At 42.9% G+C, this 23,832-nt stretch overlaps 1 protein-coding gene across 3 annotated transcripts in view; it reads left to right on the top strand.

The window, feature by feature from the left end:
- The window catches only part of DDX52 (DExD-box helicase 52), a 29,003-nt gene extending 5,788 nt beyond the window's left edge, over positions 1–23,215 (top strand). Inside the window, exons 5-15 of one of the 3 annotated variants that reach the window (XM_087717136.1) lie at positions 90–233; positions 2,149–2,260; positions 2,346–2,418; positions 3,801–4,004; positions 6,284–6,374; positions 9,561–9,683; positions 13,353–13,503; positions 16,661–16,736; positions 17,986–18,057; positions 20,571–20,663; positions 22,772–23,215. In XM_087717136.1, coding sequence (XP_087573262.1) covers positions 90–233; positions 2,149–2,260; positions 2,346–2,418; positions 3,801–4,004; positions 6,284–6,374; positions 9,561–9,683; positions 13,353–13,503; positions 16,661–16,736; positions 17,986–18,057; positions 20,571–20,663; positions 22,772–22,853 — 1,221 coding nt within the window. In that variant the 3' untranslated portion in view covers positions 22,854–23,215. Of the gene's footprint in view, positions 1–89; positions 234–2,148; positions 2,261–2,345; positions 2,419–3,800; positions 4,005–6,283; positions 6,375–9,560; positions 9,684–13,352; positions 13,504–16,660; positions 16,737–17,985; positions 18,058–20,570; positions 20,664–22,771 lie in introns of those variants that run through there. The other 2 variants (XR_015696860.1, XM_087717137.1) reach the window with 2 other exon arrangements.
- Positions 23,216–23,832: the final 617 nt, after the last annotated feature.

The raw sequence follows: 23,832 nt of genomic DNA, 5'->3' as shown, positions 1-23,832 counted from the left end.
TGCTATGGCCCCCTCCTTTGCCCCTTTTCGAGCACCGTTTATATACTCTGAGTTCAGCTGAGCCTTGTTGCTTTCCTTTGGCATCCCAGGGTCGTGAGCTCCTGGCTTGTGCTCCCACCGGCTCAGGGAAGACGTTGGCGTTCAGCATTCCCATTTTAACCCACCTGAAGCAGCCCATGAACAAAGGTTTCAGAGCTCTTGTGCTCTCGCCCACGCGAGAACTTGCTAGTCAGGTAAGATGACTTTTCATCTTTCTAAATTTGGCTTAAAGATAACATTCAAATGGGGAGGAGGGAGGGAATGAAACTGATTTTGGGTTTGACCCAAAATTGGCCTGCTGCCAATCACCTCCACTAGACCAATTAGATCCCACAGATTAGGCCTCCTCCGAATTCCATCTGCCGGTCAGTGTCGACTGGCGACTACGCGGAGGAGGGCCTTCTCTGTGGCTGCTCCGACCCTTTGGAACGAGCTCCCCGTGGAGATTCGAACCCTCACCACCCTCCAGGCCTTCCGCAAAGCCCTTAAAACCTGGCTGTTCCGACAGGCCTGGGGCTAAAGAGCTGTTGCCCCCGTCTCGAATGGTATGACTGTTGTGTGTTTTTAAATTATGTATTGTTATGTTTCGTTTTTTTTTATTTTATTTTTTGTTTGTACCCCCCCTTCCCTGATTTGATTTGTTAGCCGTCCTGAGTCCCCTCCGGGGAAAAGGGCAGCATATATATATAGTAAAATGAAATGAAAATGAAATTTTACTGATTAGATTGAGTTGTTGTTTTAGGAATGGCTAGTTTAAAGTAGTATGTAAAAGTAAAAAGTTGAGGTTTGATGCAGTGGTGAAATTCAAAATTTTTCCCTACCGGTTCTGTGGGCGTGCTTGGGGTGTGTGTCTTGGGAGTGAGTAGGCATGGCCCACACCCACTCTGTCACATGAACCCCCCCAAGCCACGCCCACAGAACCTGGTAGGAAAAAAAATTGAATTTCTACTCTATTTTCTGCCCAGGTCTGGCCTAATCTATCAAAGGCCTCCTGCTCTCCCTTTGCCACACGATGCATTCTTACCAGAGAAGCCAAGCCAGGGCTGAGCCGTCGCTGATGGGCTCCCCACTAGCCCGCATCTCACCCCCCCCCCTTGTCGCAAGATGCTTGCAGCTGCCTCCTCTTTTTTTCGGTGCACCTGGAGCTGCTTCTTGCGCCAAAAGATGCAGCGGCTGCAGGCTTCTTGCAGCAAAAATTACCGGAGCCACTACACTTCTTGAACCCGCCGCCGCCCTGTTCCATGCACTGGCCACACACATGCAGAACTGTTGTCTGCTGCTGCTGCTCTGGAGGGACTTGCCTGGGCATTAAGTTAATCACGTGGTTGCTAAGCAAATCCAGCATGTCCAATGTTTTTTTAGGTTTTCTGCCAGAAAGCAGCAGCAAAAAAATAATTAAAAAAATCGCAAATCACACTCATGTAACTGCATCACACTGCAACTAGTTGTAAATGTGAGCCGGTTGCCAAGTGCCTGAAATGTGAAAATGTGGCCTTAGGGGGGGTGCAGCAGTCATAACTTTTAGTACAGGTTGTAAGTAGCTTTTTAAAAATCCCATTGTTGCTTAAAACAGGCAATCATTAAACAAGGACTGCGTGTATCTCCTCAGTGACTATTCTCCAGATAATAGCAATAGATTTATATACTTCTTCACGGTGCTTTTACAGCCTTCTCTAAGCAGCTTACAGAGTCAGTACATTGCCCCCCCCCCAAACAATTAGGGTCCTTATTTTACCCACCTTGGAAGAATGGAAGGCTGAGTCAACCTTCAGGCTGGTGAGATTCGAACTGCCAAATTGCAATCAGCCGGCAATCAGCAGAAGCAGCCTGCAGTACTGCACTCTAACCACTGCGCCACCGCGGGTCAGTGGTTAGAATGCAGCAAATAACGTAGCAAATCAAGTTGAAAATTATTTAAATAATCTTTAGTCAATATCCCAGTGAACAGCAAAAGGCTTTCATTTCCCGCTATTCCATGATGATGGTACCCCCTTGTGTATTTATTTTCTCTGCTTTGTTTTGCTGCTTCTGAAAATAATGGTGACTCTTCGGATATTTAAATCTGTATTTCAGCTGTGTAAATATGTGCCTGTTTCGTCTCCCTTTTAGACTCACAGAGAGCTACTTAAGTTGTCTGAGGGTATCGGCTTCAGGATACATTTGATTCACAAAGCTGCTGAAACAGCGAAGAAGTTTGGGCCGAAGTCCTCTCAGAAATTTGGTAAGGCAGAAATAAACAGGGATCTGTATTCAACTCCCATCTACTTGCTTCTTCTAGCTCTTCTTAACTGTTGCTTTTTCTACAGATATTTTGGTGACTACTCCAAACCGACTTATCTATCTGTTGAAACAAGACCCCCCAGCCATAGATCTGACCAGGTAAAAGGAATAGAACCCCCCCTCCTTTTTTTAAAAAATGTACTCCTGTATTTGCTACCCCGTGTTTCCCCAAAAATAAGACCAGGTCTTACTTTCTTTTGGGACACAAAATAAGCACTAGGGCTTATTTTTGAGGGGGGTTCTTATTTTTTCCTGCTATACGGGAGACCCACTTCTGCTTACTTGTGGCAGAGCAGGAGGCTGTGCAGCAGATGTGCCAACACTGCAAGCAGAAGAAGTGGGCCTGTGGCATGTGGGCTCCTGCTGCAGTGGTTCTACTGCTGCGAGGCGGGTATCGGGGCGTGGGTGGCCTGGCTGCAGGGGGGTGGGGGCGCTGAAATAAGCCAGTGCGAGGTGCATGGGGCAGCTCAACCATCACAGCGCCTCGCCTCATGGCCACAGCACTATGAGCAACCAAATGGAATGGGAGGCTGGGAGGTTGCACAGGCTCTTAAGTAGGGCTTATTTTGGGGGTAGGGCTTATAGGTGCACGTGTAAAAAAACCATGGTAGGGCTTATTTCTGGATAGATCTTATTTTCAGGGAAACAAGGTCGTATTTGCTAAAAGGTGGACCTGCAGGTACTGTTTGTAGATTTAATTTTGCCTAAAGATGTTGATCCAAATAAATCCTATGCCAGTTAAAGTTTATAATGTATGCATAACATAAAAGTCCATAAAAGTTGCATGATTTTGCTAGCCGATGGCAGAAAATCTCAGCAAGTTATGATCTTCCAGGATGGTTATGAAGAAACATGTAGGAGAAACAGTGTTTATCACAGGAATGTCAGGCCTGCAATTATATTCTTTTTAGAATTTTGGCCTGCCACACCTTCTCTTATTTCATTATGCTGTTTCTTTAGTATAGTTGATGGGAGGGGGGGAATAGACAGGAGTGAGATTGTGGAATGTATTGTTTTCATTCTTTACTAGAAGCCAAGGTCGTCTTTTGTCTCCGCATCTTCACACCTGATCGGAAGCAGCTGGGTGTGGATGCCAGCGTGGAAGAAGAAGATTGGACCATGTGATGGATTGTGGATGTGGGGACAAGATCATGAACTTTTAACTGGGTGGAATTCTGATGTCATTTCCAGTATTGGGATTAACACAGATGTGCTAAGATGTCTGCTTTATTAATTTGGAATTTTAAGGATCGTTTTTGCCTTGGACTCTGATTTAATTCTACATGATACTTGGAACGCTGACAAGGAACTTTTAAGAAGAGTCGACTATATATTAGCAAATAATTAAACATCTATACTCTTTCTGATATTTGCTCACCAGCCTTAATAAGACCATCTGGAATGTGGCAGTGAGCAGTGATCTGATGTTACTATGCAAGACATGTATCACCACCTAATTGCAGCCTTATCTTCTGCCCTAGAGTTGAATGGCTGGTAGTCGATGAGTCAGACAAATTGTTTGAAGATGGGAAGACAGGATTCCGAGACCAGCTGGCAACCATCTTCTTGGCGTGTTCCTCCCACGTGGTCAAGAGAGCCATGTTTAGCGCAACATTTGCACATGATGTAGAACAGTGGTGTAAACTCAACCTTGACAATATCATATCTGTATCCATCGGAGCAAGGTGAGTATTGGGATTAAAGGTTGCTTCTCCCTGATTCATTCTCCTTGCCTGGTCTCTATCAGAAGGGAAGTCACTTGCTCATTCACTTCCTGTTCTGGAATCAAATTCTTCCCATGGAGTTCCATTGCTCCCCTTCCTTTTCTGGGCACTTTCCATTGCCGTTGCTGGTCCTGCTGAAGAGATGAGCAGTTTTTGAGTTAAGCTGAAGAGGCTGCTTGGCTTTTCGATGTACAGAGTCCTTTGGACTCAAATTTCATTTATTAAGAGTGTTGTCTAGACTGCCATTCTTCCTCCTGTCTCCCAAGGTCCCACATACAGAAAGGGAGCAAGATTGTTCTAAGTGGCTGCTGCTGCTGAGCTGCGTCTTCTTCTGTGAACTCTGCTCACTAAACTCTTTTTATTTTGTGAAGTCTTTGGTGTTCTCCTTAATCTCACAACACTTGGACAGACTCAACCATACTTTCAACTAGGAAACCAAGCATCCTAGACCAGGCTAAATCCAAAAATTCTAGAGAATTGCTGGAAGCCTGGCACTCAGACAAATCAACCATCAATAGACACATTGAGATAAAGTGTGTTTTCATGCCATTCCAGAAAGATAATAAACTTAGAAGAAAATAAAAGACCAAATTGGTCATTTTCATTTTGATAGTTGCTCAGAATGAAATCGACACAATTGAGCCCAAAATATTTTGCACATCATTTCTAGCAACCAGCACCCAGATAAGCAGGGGTTGACACCAGACAAATTATCAAGCAGAAAATATTACAAATGTATTACAATGGAAAAAAATAGAGCTCCAGTAACACTGGCAAGCCAAGCTAGAGTATATAAACGGTCCCACATTCAGTGACATTGATGATGCATGCTATCTAATTGGTAATGAAACATCTGCAGCCAAGCTCGGAGACCACCAGGAGCTCCATATTTCAATCCTGAGCTGCATATATTCACTTCTCTTTATTTTGTTGATTGTAATTTGCAGGTAGAACAAAGCAGCAGGTTGCAATATATAGTGTTCTTTTCCTAATGTAAAATAGGCTGTGCTTTCAAGGATTTGGCATCTGTAAAATGTAAACTAACAGCCATTCTGTTGAGAACAGGGTGTTAGGTAACGACCCCGTTGGGAGAGCGAGTACATTCAGCAAAGCATTGTGAGAGTTGTGTTGGAGAACACACAAACCAGCATACAGAAACACTGCAGTTTAAATAGGCTTTTACTTTCGTGGAAATAGAGGTATCAGAGTCCATCAAACAGTCCAAGTCATACACGTATAAGACAGTGAGTCATCAATGTCTTTCAGTTAAGGGATAATCCAAATAATATAGTCCAGTACCATATAATCAGTTCAGTATTCAAAGTTTGCTAGCAGTTGCAAAACTTACAATAGCTCACAGCACTTTCTAATAGCCAGCTTCCAAAACACTCAGATCAGCCCAGCATCTAACAGAGCTAACAGTCATTCTGGCTCCCTCTTATAGCCGATTGAGGAAAACAGCAACCAATCACATTTTACAGTATGGTTTAAAGAAACAGGTATAGCATTGTTACATGATTTATATATTGTCAACCCAACCGCTAGATTATATTCCTAACACAGGGGAAGGTAAGACCCCCACCACCACCCAAAAATATGATTCCATATGCGTTGTTTCTATGTCACTGGTGTCAAACTCCATGTCATGTGACATATCACCATGTGGTCTTTTTTCTTTATGGAGCTGGGGTGGGTGTGGCCTGTGTGTAATGCATCTGGCCTGCGGGCTGCCAGTTTGACACCCCTGTTCTATGTTATCAGCTGAAAGAAACACATTACCCAACTATGATCCTTTTTTAGTTGGGGAGGAGGAATAGGAAAACATTGTGATGAAAATCTATGGGATCTTTGGGACGACCATGACTTGGTTGATTGAGAATCAATCATCCAAGTCATGGTCGTCCCAAAGATGCTTTTCCAAAAGGGAACTGGACTTTCTTGGGGTTTTTTTTCCTTGAAAAGGTTTTGCTTCTCATCCAACAAGCTGCTTCAGTTCAGAACTGAAGAATCTTTTTGAGTGAGAAACAAAACATTTTCAAGGAAAAAGCCAAGAAAGTCCAGTTGCCTTTTGGAAAAGCGCCTTTGGGATATTTTGATGAAAGACGTTTTCTAAACCCCTTGTAATATTTCCTGAATGGCACAAGGCAAATACAGAAGGGACTTCAGTTCACCTTAAAAAAATGTCTATTAAGCCTGAGCTGTCTTCAGAACTGACACAGGTCTTTGACTTTTTGCTTCAGAAATGCTGCAGTCGAGACAGTGGATCAAGAGCTCTTATTTGTTGGATCAGAGACAGGAAAACTGTTAGCTATGAGAGATCTTGTGAAAAAGGTAATTTGTTTTTCATGCTGAGTTTTCTGCGCTGAATCAACCTGATCTGTGTACCATAAATAAAAACAGCTGTGAGTGTGTATGTTCCAGTATAATTCTGGAACACCCCAAGCAATTTCAACCAAACTTGGTACACAGATGACTCTCTGGAAACAAATACTATGTGGGTAAGACACCCCTAAAACTCCTCGGGGTGTGTGTTCTGTTAAGATACAGTCTGTTGTGCCTTAAAATGGCTTCTATTGTACTGCCGTAAAATGCCTTCTACCATGCAGCACAGTGGAGTTGCCATAGGAATGGCTTCACAATACTCCACAAGGGTGCTCCCTCTGGTAAGGGGGAAAATCCAACATTAGAAATTACGTTTGGTCCGGACATTTCCCCTCTATAAATAAATACCCAGGCCATGCCGGGTTCTCAGCTAGTGTGTTAATAAAGCAGAATAAATGAATAGAACACCTTGAGAGATGCAGATGTTTTAGAATATACAGAATTCACTTGAAATGCCGTGAGAATATGCTTTCTTTAAGATACCTTCATATTGGAAGAAAGGAAGGAGAGAGAGAAGTGGAGGAAAAACCTAGATAGGCCTCAGATACATAACTAACATTTTCATATCAACAAGTCAAAGATTATTCGTCTCGTGAGATAGCAGCCTATGAGCAAATCAAGGCAGAATTTTAGAATGAGCTTTATTGTTCTTTGTATCTAATCTTTCTTCTGGTGCTATGTGGTATCAGAATTAGAACATCCAGTTGAGACGCTGAGACACTTCTCAAATCTCTGCTGGTTCTTGGAGATCACTGGGTAATGTTGGGCCACCCTCTTGAAGCTGAAACACAGGAGGAAACACTGGAATTCATATTACTTGTTCGTTTATTAAACAAATTTATACGGCCACCCAACTTGCAGATGATTCTAAGTGGCTTACAATAAAAAAATCCACAGACTTCCGGTTGTACTTCCGGCACTATTGGAGGTGAGGGCAACAAGTTCCGCAGCCCCACTCTTTTTTACACTCTGCAAATCTCCCCAAAACGGCTTGTTTTTCGCGAAAACGGGCCTGTTTTTTTTTTCTTCAAAAAAAGGCATAAAAAGCCTTTGGGAGACTTGCAGAGTGCTCGGGGGGAAGGGGCACAAACAAGCAAAAAACAGCCCGTTTTTCACAAAAACGGGCCTGTTTTTGGTCAAGAAAACTGCATGCATAGTCTTATGGAACCTTATAGAATGCTCTTAGGGGGCTGGGGGAGGGCAAAATTGAGCAAAAGAATGGCCCTCCCCAGCCCCCAGAAGCTCTCTGAAAGCTTCCATAAGGCTATGCACGGCCATTTTGGTGAAGAGGCGGGGCTTCAGGAGGCAAAAAAATGCTGTATTCAATGTACAAGACACATCCAGATTTTCAGCCTCTTTTTTGAGGGAAAAAGTGTATCTTATAGTGTCTAATACTCGGAAAAATATAGTACTTACCTAATACAGTGTTTCTCAACCTTGGCAACTTGAAGATGTCTGGACTTCAACTCCCAGAATTCCCCAGCCAGCGAATGCTGGCTGGGGAATTCTGGGAGTTGAAGTCCAGATATCTTCAAGTTGCCAAGGTTGAGAAACACTGCCCTAATAGATGGAACCCTCAACATTCCCTGCCTTACCATTCTGATCAGCTGGGCGAATGGAGAGTTGGTCCTTCAAACAGCCTTGGCTTCAAGTCAAGGAAAGCTGGCCTGGTCATCCTGAGAATGAAATAAATATTCTTAGTAACTTAGTCTGTTGATACAGGTAGCCCTTGACTTGGTTGATACAGGTAGTCCTCGACCACAGTTGAGCCCACAATTTCTGTTGCTAAGTGAAACATTTGTTCATTTGAGTTTTGCCCCACTTTATGACTTTTCCTTCCCCTAGCTGTTGAGTGAACCACTGCAGTGGTTACGTTAGCAACATGGTTGTTCAATGAATCTGGTTTCCTCATTTGAGTTTGCTTGCAAGAGGACTATAAAAGCTGATCACATAACTCCGGGGCACAGCAACCGTCATAAATATGGCTCATTTGCCAAACATCTGAACTTTGATTACATGAGCATGGGGATGCTGCAACGGTCTTAAGTGTGAAAAACAGTGACAAGTCACTTTTTCAGTGCTGTTGTAACTTTGAATGGTCACTAAATGAACTGTTGTAAGTCAAGTACTACCTGTATATGTATACAGTATATTTCCTCTTCCTTTTCCTTCTTTAGTTTTTCTCTCTCTTCTTCCCTCCTTCCTTCTCTACCTTCCCTCCCTCCCTCCCTTTGCCAGCCCACCCTCTCTCTTTTCTTCCCCTTCCTTTCTGCACCGGATTGGGGAAAGCTTTTGTCTGTTTTGACTACCAATGTCTCTAACCAGGGTTAGAACGATTCATTTTTCTCAGGCAAGTCCCAATCCCATGGGCTCAACTATTTTAAAACTTAGTTGGACTTATTTCAGAATACCCTGAATATGATAGGATTTGTTGTGGCCTGCCAGCAGCGAGCAGAGCTGGCAGCGGACAGTGAGGAGGTTGGGGAGAAACATGGGACAGTCCTGGAGTCTGGGAAGGCTCTGATGAGGGCTCTGTGTCAGAGGCAGAGAGGGGGCCAGGGCCGTCTGACAGTTATCAGCTGCCTTCGGAGTCGGAGATCAGTGAGGCAGAAGAACAGCTGGAGCATGTTCCCAGTGTGCGCATGCACAGACTTGCCAGACGAAGGGAACAGCTAAAGAACAGGGGTCGACTTGGGAGTAAGGCCACAAGTGGACAATGAATGGCCCCTCCCAGAGGAAATAAAAGAGGAGCAAAAGGGAAGTGGAGTTTGCAGAAGACAATTAGTTCACTTAATTAGTTCGAGACTCCTTGCCAAGTTTTGCAGATATCGGCCTGTCAGCTCTCTAAGCCAGGTAAGGTCTGCGACTGTAAATCTTCAAGGGACTTTGTTGGCTGTGAATGAGAAGAATTCACAGTAAATTAATAAAAAGGGTTTTTTGTCGGGACAAGGAGTTTGCTTCATGCTCTTGGGAAGCCTCGGTCAGAACAGGATTGTGTGGATGTAGAGTTAAGAGTACTTTCTGAATCTGAAGAGGGAGTTGACTAGGCTAGCTGACAGTCACAGCATCACAGCACTTCCTGTCTGGATTGTCACCTCACCCTGGCTCTCTTCTTTTCTTTCCCTTCTATTACAGGGCTTCACACCTCCAGTCTTGGTGTTTGTCCAGTCTATTGAACGGGCTAAAGAGCTCTTTCATGAGCTTGTTTACGAAGGCATCAATGTGGACGTCATTCATGCAGACAGGACTCAACAACAGGTAGGGGGGCAGGCTTTTTGGGGTATGGAAGAACATTTTATAAGCTAGTTAACAGAGTTGGAAGGGAACTTGGATTGCTGCAGGTGTCTCTTCCAGCTCTTAATTTCTATTTTCTTGGGGTGGTATTTCCGCAAACCCAAAAATCTTTGTTTATCATTTCTTGATTTTTTTTTAAAAAAAGAATATTTTTCTTTTTTGGTCAGACAAAGACAGATAATACATAACACACGGAACCTTCTTCAATCACGTACAGCATGTCATTTGGTTGTAAAGTTTTTGTGCATCACTTCCATAGTCTTCACTTTCAAATGTATGTGAACTCACAAATTATCAACTCATTTCAAACAAATTCTCATATCAATCCAGTATATTATATAAAAAAGTATTATAATTATTAAACATTCATTTGACTATAAATTGCTTTTACATCCTTTTGTATGAAATATCCTAAATTTCAAGTAAAACTATATAATAGCATTCCATTAGATCCTCCTAAAATCATCCAATAACATTTCATCTTTCTAACATATTCTAAATAAAAATTGATTAATAACAAATACTTTTAAATTTCCTCTCATAGTCCTCATTTGCAGTTTGTATAAAATTTCATATCCTCAAACTAGTACCTATATATGTATTATTATCATTATTACTCATTTATATGGCTATATATAATACTCTAAGTTTAACTAAGTTTGACTTAATTTTTATTGTAAACTTTCACTACATTAACCCTTGTCTTTCCAGTAGTAGTGCAGTTTTATATCTCGTGTCATTTGTGGAATTAATATTCTAGTTGTTTTCTTAGTAGGTCTTTTATGAACTTCTTTTCAAAGCTTGTTGCTCATTGTATACCTTATGAGCACTCGAATCCCTCCATCTGTTCCTTTCATCAACTTTTGTTTGGTTATCACCAATGTTTCAATCAAGATTTTTCTTCTTACTTCCATCAAATTTTCTCTTTTTTCTTCTTCTGTACTTTGAGGTCTTCCAGCTTATAAACACTGCCACTATAGCATTCAAGGCTTTTATTGCATTCCAACCAAATTCATTATAGTCTTTCAGGTCAAAGCTTTATCTTCACTGCAGTCCAGGTACTAATAGAAACTCCAAAAGGGCACCTCTGTAAACAATCCGTGCTCTTTCCACGTGCTCTTTCCACTATCACTCTCAATAAACAAACTGAAAGGCTTTGAAGTGTAACTCCGATGATCAAAGAAAAGAAAGAAAAAAACAATGTTTCCAAGCCTCCAGCCTTAAAGTGGCAGTGTTACTTTTCTCTCTCTCTCTGCTGTTACAGCCCTCTTTAGATAGCAAACTTACGGAGAAAAATTCTAAATAAATAAAAAAAATCCAATCAAACTTTGTAAAAAAACAAAAAGAAAAAAGAAAATTTCAATCCACCAGTATATATAGAAAAAATAAAGAAGAAAAAATAGAAGAAGAAAAACTGAGCCTTCCAATTTAAAAAATAGGAAACATTTGCAGAACTTCCATTCATAAAAAGAAAAATTAAAAAAAAGGATAACACACTAAGTCTAATGTAGCTTAATTTCGCTGCTTGTTTTCTTTTGTCTTCAATTTTAATTTAGTTTTAATTTTCTTAAGGTAGTCTCTTTTTTAATAATAAAATTTCCTCACCAAACCGACACACTTTCTCTTCAGTTTTCTTTCCGTTTTGGAGCTGTCCCAACTTTAGCAGCTTCAGAGTTGGGTTTCTGTCATTGGAAAAAAAAGCTTCTCCTGGCTCAATCAGGGACTTTGCGGTGTCCCTGAGATCAGCAGGACGTACTCTTCTCTATCACCATCTCTTCGGGATGGTTTAGGTCCAAAAGGACCGTCCAGTGGCAGAAATATTGACTGCGATCTTGGAGCTCCAAGATCACACATCGTATTGTCGCGACGTCAGCTCACACTCCCGATTGATAAGAATTACATTGATAAAGTGCTGTGCCAGCAGAAACAAAGTCTTAGATGCTGCAGATTGTCAGCGATTTCCTTCATCACCACATGGATAAATACACCTGGAAACATCTGCCTACTTACCTACTCTCTCTCTCTCCCTACCTACTGTATTTCTCTCTCTCTATATATATATATATCCCTCTATCTACCTACCTACCTTCTCTCTCTCTCCCCCTACCTACTGTATTTCTCTCTTTCTCTCTCTCTATCCCTCTATCTACCTACCTACCTACTTACTCTATCTCCCTACCTTCTACACTCTCTCTCTCTCTCTCTCTCTCCCTCCCTCCCTCCCTCACTCTACCTACGTGCCTACTCTCTTTCTCTCCCTACCTACCTACTGTATTTCTCCCCATCTCTATCCCTCTATCTATCTACTTACTTTTTTTTTTAATTTGCCTCTTTAAAACCTTGGTGCGCCTTTTACTCCAGTGCATCTTACACTGTTGTCTTACACTACATCCATTGTTAGTTCCTGCTTGTCTTGTCTTGTTTTTTTCCCCTCCTGCTTCTTGCTTTTTGGAGAGCTTTGCTAACTGGCTCTCTTCAAGAGGGTGTGTTTTGAGTTCAGGTGGAAGAGAAGTTCTTTCTGCAGGTTGTCAGGGTTCCAAGTAACACCCCCAACAAAAGAAAACTCTGAGGTTTAAAGTTCCTCAAAGTTCCATTTTATTAGAGATATCATTTTGGCACATCTGGGAAAACCTGACTCTGAAAGCTTCCGGGTTTTCCCCAACCAAATGAAAGTCCAAGCCCCTTCCCAGCACTTACATGTCCATCACATGGCCCAATCAGGCACCATCCCAACTGGTGATGCCTCCCAGTCACAACACTCCAGGTGCAGGGAAAGATGTCCTTGACTCTCTGAGAAAGGAGTGTTATTATGACTATATTGTCAGTGTTGCATAAATTCAAATCCAGAAGCATACACAGATAACTGATTTACCGTATTTTCACCCATATAACCCGCGCGGTTTTTACATGCACAGCGCCCCCCTGCGGGTTATATGCGTGGGCGGGGTATACGGAAGATATTTTACACGATCGGAGGCTTGCACAGGCTTCTTTCTCCGTTTCTTCCCCCACCCCGATCTCAGCTGTTTCCTTCTCCTCCGTTCCTTTCCTCTTCCCCAGCTTGCGCAGGCTTGTTTCTCCGTTTCTTCCCCCCCCCATCTCAGCTGTTTCCCTTCTCTCTTACTCGTCGCGGGTTATATGCGTGGGCGGGGTATACGGAAAATATTTTACACGATCCGGAAAACCCACGGGTTATTTGCGTGGGCGGGTTATTTGCGTGGGCGGGTTATATGGGTGAAAATACGGTAGATGGATTCATTAACTTCTTTATATACATAATAATACATGAATAAATGTACAATACCAACAGGAGAGTTACAAGCAAACACAAGCAGTTAGTTTCATTTCAGCAGTTAGTTTCTTTTCAGCAGTTAGTTTCATTTCAGCAGACAAGCGCAGACAGACTGCTAGTTTACTTCTCAGAGCAGCAGACGGCTTAAGTTTCTGTTTCAATTCTCTGCACAGACTCAGATCTATTTAAGCTCCCATTGGCTGATTTAGTTGCTATGCCTATTCATTGGCTGACCTTGTTTCCATGTCTCTCCCAGTCATGAATTTTATATATATATATAAATTCCTGACACAGGAATTTAATCACGACTTACATGATGATTTTCTCCCCCCTCTCCCTAGAGAGATAATGTAGTGCGCAGTTTCAGAGCTGGGAAGATCTGGGTCCTTATTTGCACTGCTTTGCTGGCTCGAGGGATCGACTTCAAAGGAGTGAACATGGTGATCAATTTTGACTTCCCCAGCAGTGCCGTGGAATATATCCACCGGATAGGTGAGTTAGGGTTCTGCGTTTTAAAGAAGAGCATTTCGTCATTCCAGCATTTGACTTGGGGTGCAGGAGAATCCAAGCCAGGCCTTTCACAGCTGAGACTCACCTGGAAGTTTTTAGTCAAGAAAGAGAGAATACCAATCAGTGCTTGGAAACTTTTGCCATTGTATCTGATTCTTTCCTTTTTTTTAAAAAAAAACTTTATTGAAACCTGGCATTGCCCAGGTATTTATTTATAGGGGGAAAATGTCCGGACCAAATGTAATTTCTAATGTTGGATTTTCCCTCTTACCAAAGGGAGCCTTGTGGAGCTCCCTTGTGGAGCACTGTGAACCATGGAAACTCCACTGTGTTGTATAGTAGAAGCTATTTTACGGCAGTACAGTAGAAGCCATTTTAAAGCCCAATGCAGCTATTCAATTAATAATGTGGTTGTTATGTGAATCTGGCTTCCCCATTGACTCTGCTTGTCAGAAGGTCACATGATCCTGGGACACTGCAACCATCATAAATGTGAGTCAGTTGTCCAGCATCCGAATGTAAATCACGTGACCATGTGGATGCTGCAACTGTCATAAATGTGAAAAATGGTCATGACACACTTTTTTCAGTGCCATTGTAACATGGAACAGTCACTAAATGAACTGTTGTTAAATCAAGGACTACCTGTAATAAAAAGTTTGAGCTGATTGTAGTCATAAATTGAGGACTACCTGTAATCAATAACTACCAGTCATTTCTAGAACAACAAAGTGAACTACCGTATTTTTCGGAGTATAAGACGCAACTGTCAAGTTTCCTAACGATGCCATAATTGTCATCAACGTTATCTCTCTCAAAAAAAGGGGGGGGGTGAAAATCAGGGTGCGTCTTATACAGTGAATACAGCATTTTTGGCCTACCAAAACCCACCCCCTTTGCAAAAATGGACGTCAAAGGGTTTGGAAGGCTTGCAAAGTGCTCCTGGGGGCTGGGGAGGGCAAAACAAAAAGAGCAAAAATGCCCCCCCACTCCCCAGGAGCAGTCTACAAGCCTCCCAAAGCCTCTGCATGCCCCCCCCTTTTTTTTTCTTTGCAAAAATGAGACGAGCAGATGGTTTGGGAGGCCTACAGAGTGCAAAAACTTTTTTTTAAAAAATTTACCTCTTCAAAATGATAGTGTGGTTTATACTCTGGTGCGTCTTATAGTCCGAAAAATACAGTAATAATCAAAACTCAAAATAGAATTTCATTTTTTTTCTGTTCCGAGGACAAAGTCTAGCAACGGTCTCCAGGTAGAAACACAACTGGAAATCTTCTTTCCTTTGTTAAGGACAGTTAGCTTTGCCATCTCTGCCAGTTCCATTACTTTATCCATCCATTCGATTTCCCCCAAGGATTGTCATAATGTTTATCAAACTATGATAAGCCTTAAAAAGTTTGGAATTGCTGTGAGAACATCCCAAATCTCTTTGGGATATTTGTATGCCAGAAAGCCAGGCACCAAATGTAGTGCCTGGCTTTCTGATATATTGGTCAAAGAAGGAGCTATTGTATCCCAGTCATAATAATTACCAGGGAAATTTTGCCTTGGCATTGCAGCCTTCCAAACTTAGTAGTCAACCTTTTTTCACTGCAACTTGTAATATAGGACTTGACTTCCTTTTAGATGTCAGCCTATCCCTTGGAGCTTTTCCATTTGTTCCCTCTTTCTCTCTTCCTCTTGTTCTTTTCTTTTAAGGAACATAAAAGCATGACCTTGACAAGTAAGGCTGCAACTGAAGTATGATCTGTTGTTCTTCAAATGTGTAATCTAGTAACTGGGAAGTGCAAAGTGGAGATGACTCATATATTATTATGATGACTCATATAACCCAGTATATACAGTGTGAGAGAGAGAGTGTGTGTGTATATAAATATATATATATATCTATATATGTGTGTGTGTGTGTATGTATGTATATATATATATATATAAGATTTCTTTTACAACCCCCGGTATGCCCAAATATGGGAGGAAGATCACCACTTCCACTCTCTGTCCTTCGGCTCGTCACAAGAGACCATCCAGGCAGAAACCCAATATTTTTACTGTTGCCTTTTTGTTACATTTTGTTCTATTTGTGCTGATAAATCAATAAAGGGAGACTAGTATAGATCTATTTCAAGCTATTTAGCTCTCATCAGCTAGCCATACCCTTATTGGGATTTGAAGCTGGGCTATATTACATACTAGGCAGACTTCTTAGCCATTAGGCCACAGGCTCTTATCCGTTAGCCATTTATCAGCACAAATAGAACAAAATGTAACAAAAAGGCAACAGTAACAATATTGGGTTTCTGCCTGGATGGTCTCTTGTGACGAGCCGAAGGACAGAGTGTAGAAGTGGTGATCTTCCTCCCATATTTGGGCATACCGGGGGTTGTAAAAGAAATCTAATAGATACCTTTCACCCTGGCTTCGCTGATAACGGATAAGAGCCTGTGGCCTAATGGCTAAGAAGTCTGCCTAGTATGTGATATAGCCCAGGTTCAAATCCCAATAAGGGTATGGCTAGCTGATGAGAGCTAAATAGCTTGAAATAGATCTATACTAGTCTCCCTTTATTTATTAGCACAAATAGAACATATATATATATATGCATCTTGGTGTGTGTGTGTATGGAGTGCTGGCTTTGTTTCAGTAAGTGGATTGATTGGCTGTGTGATTGTATCATGATTGGTAGATTGGTGCTGATTGGTGCTGGCTGTGTGTCTGTTGTTGTTTTGTGTTGTAACGGCCTGGGTGATGGGTGGGGCTCGTTGACTAGGGCTGGTTTCCAGATATCTGATTACCGTAGGAGGCTTGTAGAGTGCTACTGGGAGGTGGGGGCAAAAACGAGCAAAGAATTTTTTCTCACTCATTTTTGCCCTCCCCAACCCCCGGGAGCACTTTGGAAGCTTCCTAAAGGCTATGCACGGCCATTTTTGCAAAGGTTTTAAGAGGCCCAAAATGCTGTATTCAGTGTATAAGACGCACCCAGATTTTCACCCTTTTTTTTGAGGGAAATAGGTGCATCTTATACGCTGAAAAATACAGTAACTTGAATAGATGTAACATGTCTTTGCAACCTCCCTGCTTCTCTCTTCAGGAGTTCCCCCTTTATTGTTACCGAGGCTAAATACTGTTCTCTTTGCAACAGGTCGCACAGGGCGGGCAGGGCATACAGGAAAGGCGATTACCTTCTTTACTGAAGATGACAAGCCATTACTGCGAAGGTACCTCTTCCACTCAGGGCTTTGTTTATCTTGTTCGTGAGCTTGACCATCGTTGAGCAAGTCAAGGCTTCAAGAATGAGTCATGGGCTGGCTTGGCGATATTTCCTCCTCCACTCTCCTGGTCTGCTGGCAAAATGGCACTAGGCCCTTGACCCTCTGGCTGTGAGTTGCATATCTTGGCTTATGTGTAGAAAGAATCTGGGGGTTAGTTCCCCCTTCTTTATTTGTTCCCTGCCTTTCTTATTTTTTTATAAATAACTCAAGGCAGCAAACACACACAATGCTCCTTCCTTCCCCTATTTTCCCCGTAACAAGAACAACCCTGTAAAGTGGGCTGTGTTGTAGAGCTGGCAGCAGATTCGGACAGGGAGGAGGTTGGGGAGGAAGATGGGCCAGTCCTGGAGTCTCTGGGGAAAGCTCTGATGGGGGCTTTGCATCAGGAGGCAGAGATGGGGCCAGGGCAGTCTGACAGTTATCAGCTGCTTTCAGAGTCAGACATCATTGAGGCAGACAAACAGCTGGAGCTTGTTCCCAGTGTGCTCATGTGCAGAGTTGCGAGACAAAGGGAGGAGCTAAGGAACAAGGGTCGACTTGGGAGTAAAGCCACAGCTTGACGTTGAATTGCCCCTCCCATAGTGGATAAAAGAGGAGTGAAAGGGGAGTGGAGTTTGCAGGAGACAATTAATTCATTAGTGTGGGCGTCTGAAAGATATGGGCCTGGCCACTCTCCAAGCCTGATAAAGATCGGTAATTGCGAACTATCTTGAAAGACTGTGGGAGAGGAAAGACTTGGCTGGAGAGGAATTCACTGTCAATTAAATAAAAGGGTTTATTGGGACGGGGACTCAGCTTTGGGCTGCTGGGGAAGCCTGGGTCAGAACAGGCTGGCCCAAAGTCACCTAAAGTCAGGCCCAAAGTCGTGCCTAAAGCCAGTCTAGAACTCACGGTCTCCTGATGATTGGTCGAAAGTCATGCATTTGACCTTCATGCCTAAGGCCGGATTAGAACTCACAGTCTCCTGGGTTTTAGCATGTCCATGGAGGAATGATTTTTGGAATGGGATGCAGTACTTGAGAAGCTATTAAGGCACGTTTGGGCCCAGATTGTCTATCCCTAATCTCTGTATTTGCAAGGGCGCAGATGAGCATTTGATCCTCAAATTTTAGGCAGTTAGGTAGGAATCGTCAGCTGTAGGTTTGTTCTCACTATTCTCCTCCTGCCTTTCATCCCCTGTTTTGTTCTCTTTTAGCATAGCCTCCATTATCCAGAGAGCTGGCTGTCCTGTCCCGGATTACATAAAACACTTTCGCAAACTGCAAAGGTATGTTCTCTGAGGTCAAGGTGAAAGAAGAAGCTAAGGCGGGAAGGACACTGTGTTCTGGCTGTCCCCAATTGCCTGAAGTCACATTGGCGCTCTCTCACTGCTGATGTTAAGATCAAACAGGTGCCCCGGGCATGCCCACTTTTGGCTCTTGAGAGCCAGCAGAGAGAGAGAGGGAGAAGGAGAGGGAGGGAGAGGGGGGGAGGGAGGGAGGGAGGGAGGGAGAGAGAGATCTGTCAGCATTAGGAAAAATCATGATATGACAGCAGGGGTGGGCTGGGTGGGCGTGGCCTAGTCATCGTCCTGCACCACGGTGTAGGGGGAATCGTTTTATCCTCCTGGGCTCTGGAGGCGAAAACGGCCTCCCCTGGCTCCGGAGGCCCCTCAAACTTCCGGTCATCCCGTTTTTCGCTCTCCCTGAGCCTCTGCACGCACCCTGCACTTGCCTGCATCCAAAACGGGCCGCATGGGGACTCCTGGGAGGGGAGGGGCAGGGCTGGCGTCAGCCAGGTGTGGGATTTGAGGGCTCTCCGAACTGCACAGAATCTTAGCTAGAGGTTCTCCTGAACCCCTGCGAAGTCCCAGCAGCCCACCCGTGCATAAGCAGCCTGATTGCTGCTTTGCATATTTATTTGCTGTGTTAGCCTCCTATGGGAGATTCCCAGGGGCATAGTCCAAAAGAATAATGGGGACAAAAGCCTACCGCTGCATTCTAAGCGCATAGTAGTACCACATCTAAGGCACCGGTCAGAGTCCTTAGAAACTTTGCTTAATGTCTCCCAGGTTCCTCATTCCTGATGATCCTTTTAATGATTTAGAATAGAATAGAATAACAGAGTTGGAAGGGACCTTGGAGGTCTTCTAGTCCAACCCCCTGCTTAGGCAGGAAACCCTACACCACTTCAGACAAATAGTCATGATGGTTCTTGAAATAAAACAAACTAAATAGGAAGCGGTGTGGTACAAAACCAAGCTCCAGGAGCATCACCGTTTTCAGGTCGTCCTCGACCTATGACCACGGTTGACCCCAAAATGTATGCTGCTAAGTGAGACATTTCTTGCCATGTTTGTTAAGTGAATAACTGCAGTTGCTAAGTGAATCACACAGTCGTTCATTGAATCTGGCTTCCCCTTTGGCTTCGCTTGTCAGAAGGTCGCAAAAGGGGACCACATGACCCCAGAACACTGCAACCGTCATAAATAAGAACCAGTTCCTAAGCTTCCAAATTTTGATCATGTGACCATGGGGATGTTGCAACGATCGTGTTAAACAACAGTCATTTTTTTCCAGTGCCATTGTAAGAATGGTCACTAAATGAATGGTTGTAAGTCAAGGGCTACCTATAGTCAGAAATGAGTCCTACACTAGATCTTTGAGTATGGTAGAGTATTATTTATTATTTATTTATTAATTAGACTTATATACCGCTTCATAGGGATTTCAGCCCTCTCTAAGCGGTTTACAGATTTTTAGCAAATTGAGTCAGCAAATTGCCCCCACAGTCTGGGTCCTCATTTCACCCACCTCGGAAGGATGGAAGGCTGAGTCAACCTTGAGCCAGTGAGATTTGAACCACTGAACTGCAGATAACAGTCAGCTGAAGTGGCCTGCAGTACTGCACCCTAACCACTGCGCCACCTCGGCTCTTTACTGTAATTCTGGTAAATGAACTCTTTGTGACTAACCAGTCAGATCTTTAGGTTACTTTCTTGCTAATTTATTCTCTTATGTGCCATATGCTTTTTAAACCTTTTAATAAGGATTCTTTTTCATATGTTTTATGATTTTATATTGCCCAGAATAACTTCTTACGAGATGGGCAGCTATATAAATCAATCAACCAATCTTTCCTTCCATCCATCCATCCATCCATCCCATCATATTAAGCAAGTCTTCTAAGGCAGCCTTTTTTTTTTAGCGTGCTTACTACATGTTCTCAAAATTGCAACTATGGTCCCAACTCAAGCTGCCTTTTATTTAGTTATTTGTTTTGAGTTCTCCCCAATTTCTTTTCCTTATTAAATAAATATTCATTTTCTCTTTTTAGTTTCCAGGCTTCTGGAAAATCTGCCTCCTTTTAGAAATTGAATGAGGGCTGCTCACAAGTCATACATTTGACTGAATATGTCAAATGTAACTTCTGTAGGCAGTTTATTCTATACACTTATATAAACGTTTTCTGTTCTTGCAACTGACTTTTCACACTTAGGTCTACTTCAAGATGACTGAAACATGTCATATGCTTTCACACTTCCTTCTTGACTCCTTTTTTGGGGGGGTTCAGATGTTCCTATAACCACATTATGGTTTCCACTGACTACCCAGATCAGATTGAGGAGTTCTGTTCAGATTAGCTCTCTGGTGGATTTGATAGTTTGCTAGCTCAGGTTCACAACAAGGAACAGGAAAAAGAAAGGGAGCAGGGAAGGAAACTGGACTGTAAACTTTGCTAATGAACTGTTTCTATTTTATTTCTCCTTTCTTTTTCCTCTGCCCTGAATGTCATATTCAGCAAGCAAAAGAAGAAATTTACAAAGAAGCCCTTGGAAAGGGCACACATCCTTACTTCGCTTAAGTTCTTACAAAAGAAAGCCAAGAAAAACAAGTAAGTAAACACTCCTGGATCCAAATGATTTTTTGAAAAGTGCTGCATATAGATGCAAATGTAGGTGAATACAGGAGCCAATGAAATAACACCATGCACCAGAGGTGCTATTCAGCCAGTTCTGACCGGTTCTGTTAAACTGGTAGCAGAATTTTTGAGTAGTTCAGAGAACTGGCAGATACCACCTCTGGCTGGCTCTGCCCCCATCTATTCGCTGCCTCCCGAGTCCCAGCTGATCGGAGTCCCAGCTAATTGGCTGGGTCTTCTTCTGTTGCCCTGCACAGGAGAATGGAGCTGGAAAGCAGGTTAGTGGGGGTGGGGCAGGAATGGGGATTTTACAATATCCTTGCCCTGGAATGAGGTGGAAATGGAGATTTTACAGTATCCTTCCCCCTAGATTGGGGAGGGAATGGGGATTTTGCAGTATCCTTCCTCTGCCATGCCCACCAAGCCATGCCACGCCAAAAATGTGCTCTACATGGGGCTGCCCTTGAGGAGCATCCGGCGACTTCAGCTAGTACAGAACGCGGCCGCGCGAGTGATTGTGGGTGCACCTCGGTTCACCCACATAACACCTATCCTCCGCGAGCTGCGCTGGCTACCTGTCGATCTCCGGGTGTGCTTCAAGGTGCTATTAGTCACCCATAAAGCCCTGCATGGTAGTGGATCTGGATACTTGAGAGACCGCCTTCTGCCAATTACCTCCCTGCGACCAATTAGATCTCACAGGTTGGGCCTCCTCCGTATCCCATCGGCCAGCCAATGCCGGCTGGCAACCACAAGGAGGAGGGCCTTCTCAGTAGTAGCCCCGACCCTTTGGAACGAACTCCCCGTGGAGATTCGTACCCTCGCCACCGTCCAGGCCTTCCGCACAGCCCTTAAGAACTGGCTAGCCCGTCAGGCCTGGGGACAAGGATAGCCGCCCCTCCCGAATGATGAATGTATGTTGCTTATTACTTTTATTATATGTGTCTTTGTCATTGTTTCGTATTCCCCCTCCCTGATTTTATGTGAGCCGCCCTGAGTCCCCTCAGGGAAAAGGGCGGCCTACAAATATTAATAAAATCTCTAAAAATCTCTCTAAAAAAACTGGTAGTAATTTTTTTTGAATCCTACCGCTGCCATGCACATTTAAGAACATTCCTAGAAAAATTTAAGAGTAGAGTGCTTTCAATTTGCTATTTTGCAAATTTCCTATTAAGGAATGTAACATTTCCCAGTGGATCCTTAACAGAATAACGTAGTTGGAAGGGACCTTGGAGGTCTTCTAGTGCAACTCCCTTTGGTCAATATCAGTGTCAGAAACATTATTATTAACATAGCAATAGATGCAACTTTTTTGGGGTATAAATCTGTCACTGTTTAGGTTGACTTTTTAAAAAGTAGCTCTTAATAGGCTTTTCATGCCATTCCCTTCTTTGTTGGCATATAAACACAGGATCTCTGTTCTATTTGTTCTACTTTGTATTAATATTTCACCGGCAAGTTGTGTTATAAGTAGTGTTAAAAACAATACGATTAAATTGTGCTATGTTAAATACAGAAAATAGCCCTTGTTTGTTGTTTCTGGCTGAGAATTTTTAAAGTTTTGAATCAAGGTAATCTTTATTTAGCGACTGCCTCATTTAGTGACTGTTCAGAGTTACAAAGTTGCTGAAAAGGTAACTCTGCAGTTGGTCCTTGCATTTACAACCTTTGGAAGCCTGTAAAGTAAAGGAAAATGGAAGTAAGATCATAAGCACAGTCATGGTGTCATTTAGCAAATATTTTGCTTAATGACCGAATTGTGTGACCCAGTTGTGGTCGCTAAACAAGCACATTTATCTATTTCCAAGGATCCTTTATTCTTTTTGAGAATCAATTTCAAGCCACCTGAACATAAAGTAGTTTGCTACCACTGATTTGGGGTTTTCAGCTCTAAACAAGCCACTCAGAGTCTCTGGAAATCAGGTGGCATATAGGTTTAATTTATTCTTATTCTTATTGAAATGAGTATATATCCTTCTACAAAAACGTTAAGGGGTAATTAACTTTTGGTTTGGTTTTTAAAGTTTCAGAAAGTTGGCTGTGTTTCTTATAACTTACTTGTTCCTTTTACTTTTTAATAGGACACTTGTCCAGAAAATGAAAAAGAACTCCAAGGAAGTCCAAAGTAACAATTCTCAGAAACAGGCGACTCCAGAAAATTAATTCTGTTGCTTTGTCAAAATAAACAAGGATTTTTTTGGGGATCTTTGCAAGAAGAATAAACCCAGGGAGCCCTTTTTTGACGGACAAATACCTTGATTTTGCGTCTTTGATATATGTGGGTTAATATTTTTCTACTTTACCTTTAGCTACAGGGTAGCTCATCCCGCAGCCCCTGATTAAGGGGGGACTTGAATCAGATCATCCTTCTTGGTGACAGTACGATGGTGCCAAAGCAAGTGTCACACCACAAGAAGATATCCAGATGCAGTCATCACAGGCACAGAAAGGACTCCAGATGCAAAGGATTCCTCTAATGATAAATGACTCAGCTCATAATAAAAGGGAGAACTTCTGCTACTAAACTTTGTCATTGATTATGGAAATCAAATATTGGGATGTACTGCAGCAACCAGTAGTAACTGGTTAAGATAACCTTTATTGTCAATTTTTACTGTGAGCACCCTGGCACACATTAGGAATGAAATTCTATTGCCTGCTCTCAAAAGGGTACACATAACACCCATATAGACATGCTAAATACCAGGGGTGTCAAACTCGATTTCATTGAGGGCCTCATCAGGGGTTGCATTTGACCTCGGAGGGCCGGAGTGGTGTGGCTGGAATAGGCAAGGCCAGCTCGACATCAATCGTATCGGAGGCACCTGTGGTGGCCAAGCGCCAAGGCAGGACTTCCTTCAGACCCTCAGTCACTCTCATTATATTCTTTCTTTCCTTCCTTCCCTTCTTTTTCCTTCTCTCTTCATTCTTTCTTCTTCCTTCCCTTTTCCTTATTTTTCCTTCCTGGCTCTCTTCCCACTGTTCCTTTTCTTTCTCCTTTTCCTCTTTCCTTTTCTCCTTTCCTGCCCCTTCTTGCATGCCCAAATGTGCATGTGGCCGTCCCGAGCCTTGTTTTCAGCCGCAAGAGTTTGAGTTTGAGTTTATTGGGATTTATAGGCCGCCCTTTTCCCTGAGGGGACTC

Source organism: Thamnophis sirtalis, unplaced genomic scaffold (genome assembly GCF_051295495.1).
Source record: "Thamnophis sirtalis isolate CommonGarterSnake01/CBP01778 unplaced genomic scaffold, rThaSir2_p1.2 scaffold_6, whole genome shotgun sequence".
Taxonomy (NCBI): domain Eukaryota; kingdom Metazoa; phylum Chordata; class Lepidosauria; order Squamata; family Natricidae; genus Thamnophis; species Thamnophis sirtalis.
The sequence above is the reverse complement of the archived record's forward strand: the minus strand, read 5'-3'. Positions and strand labels throughout refer to the sequence as shown.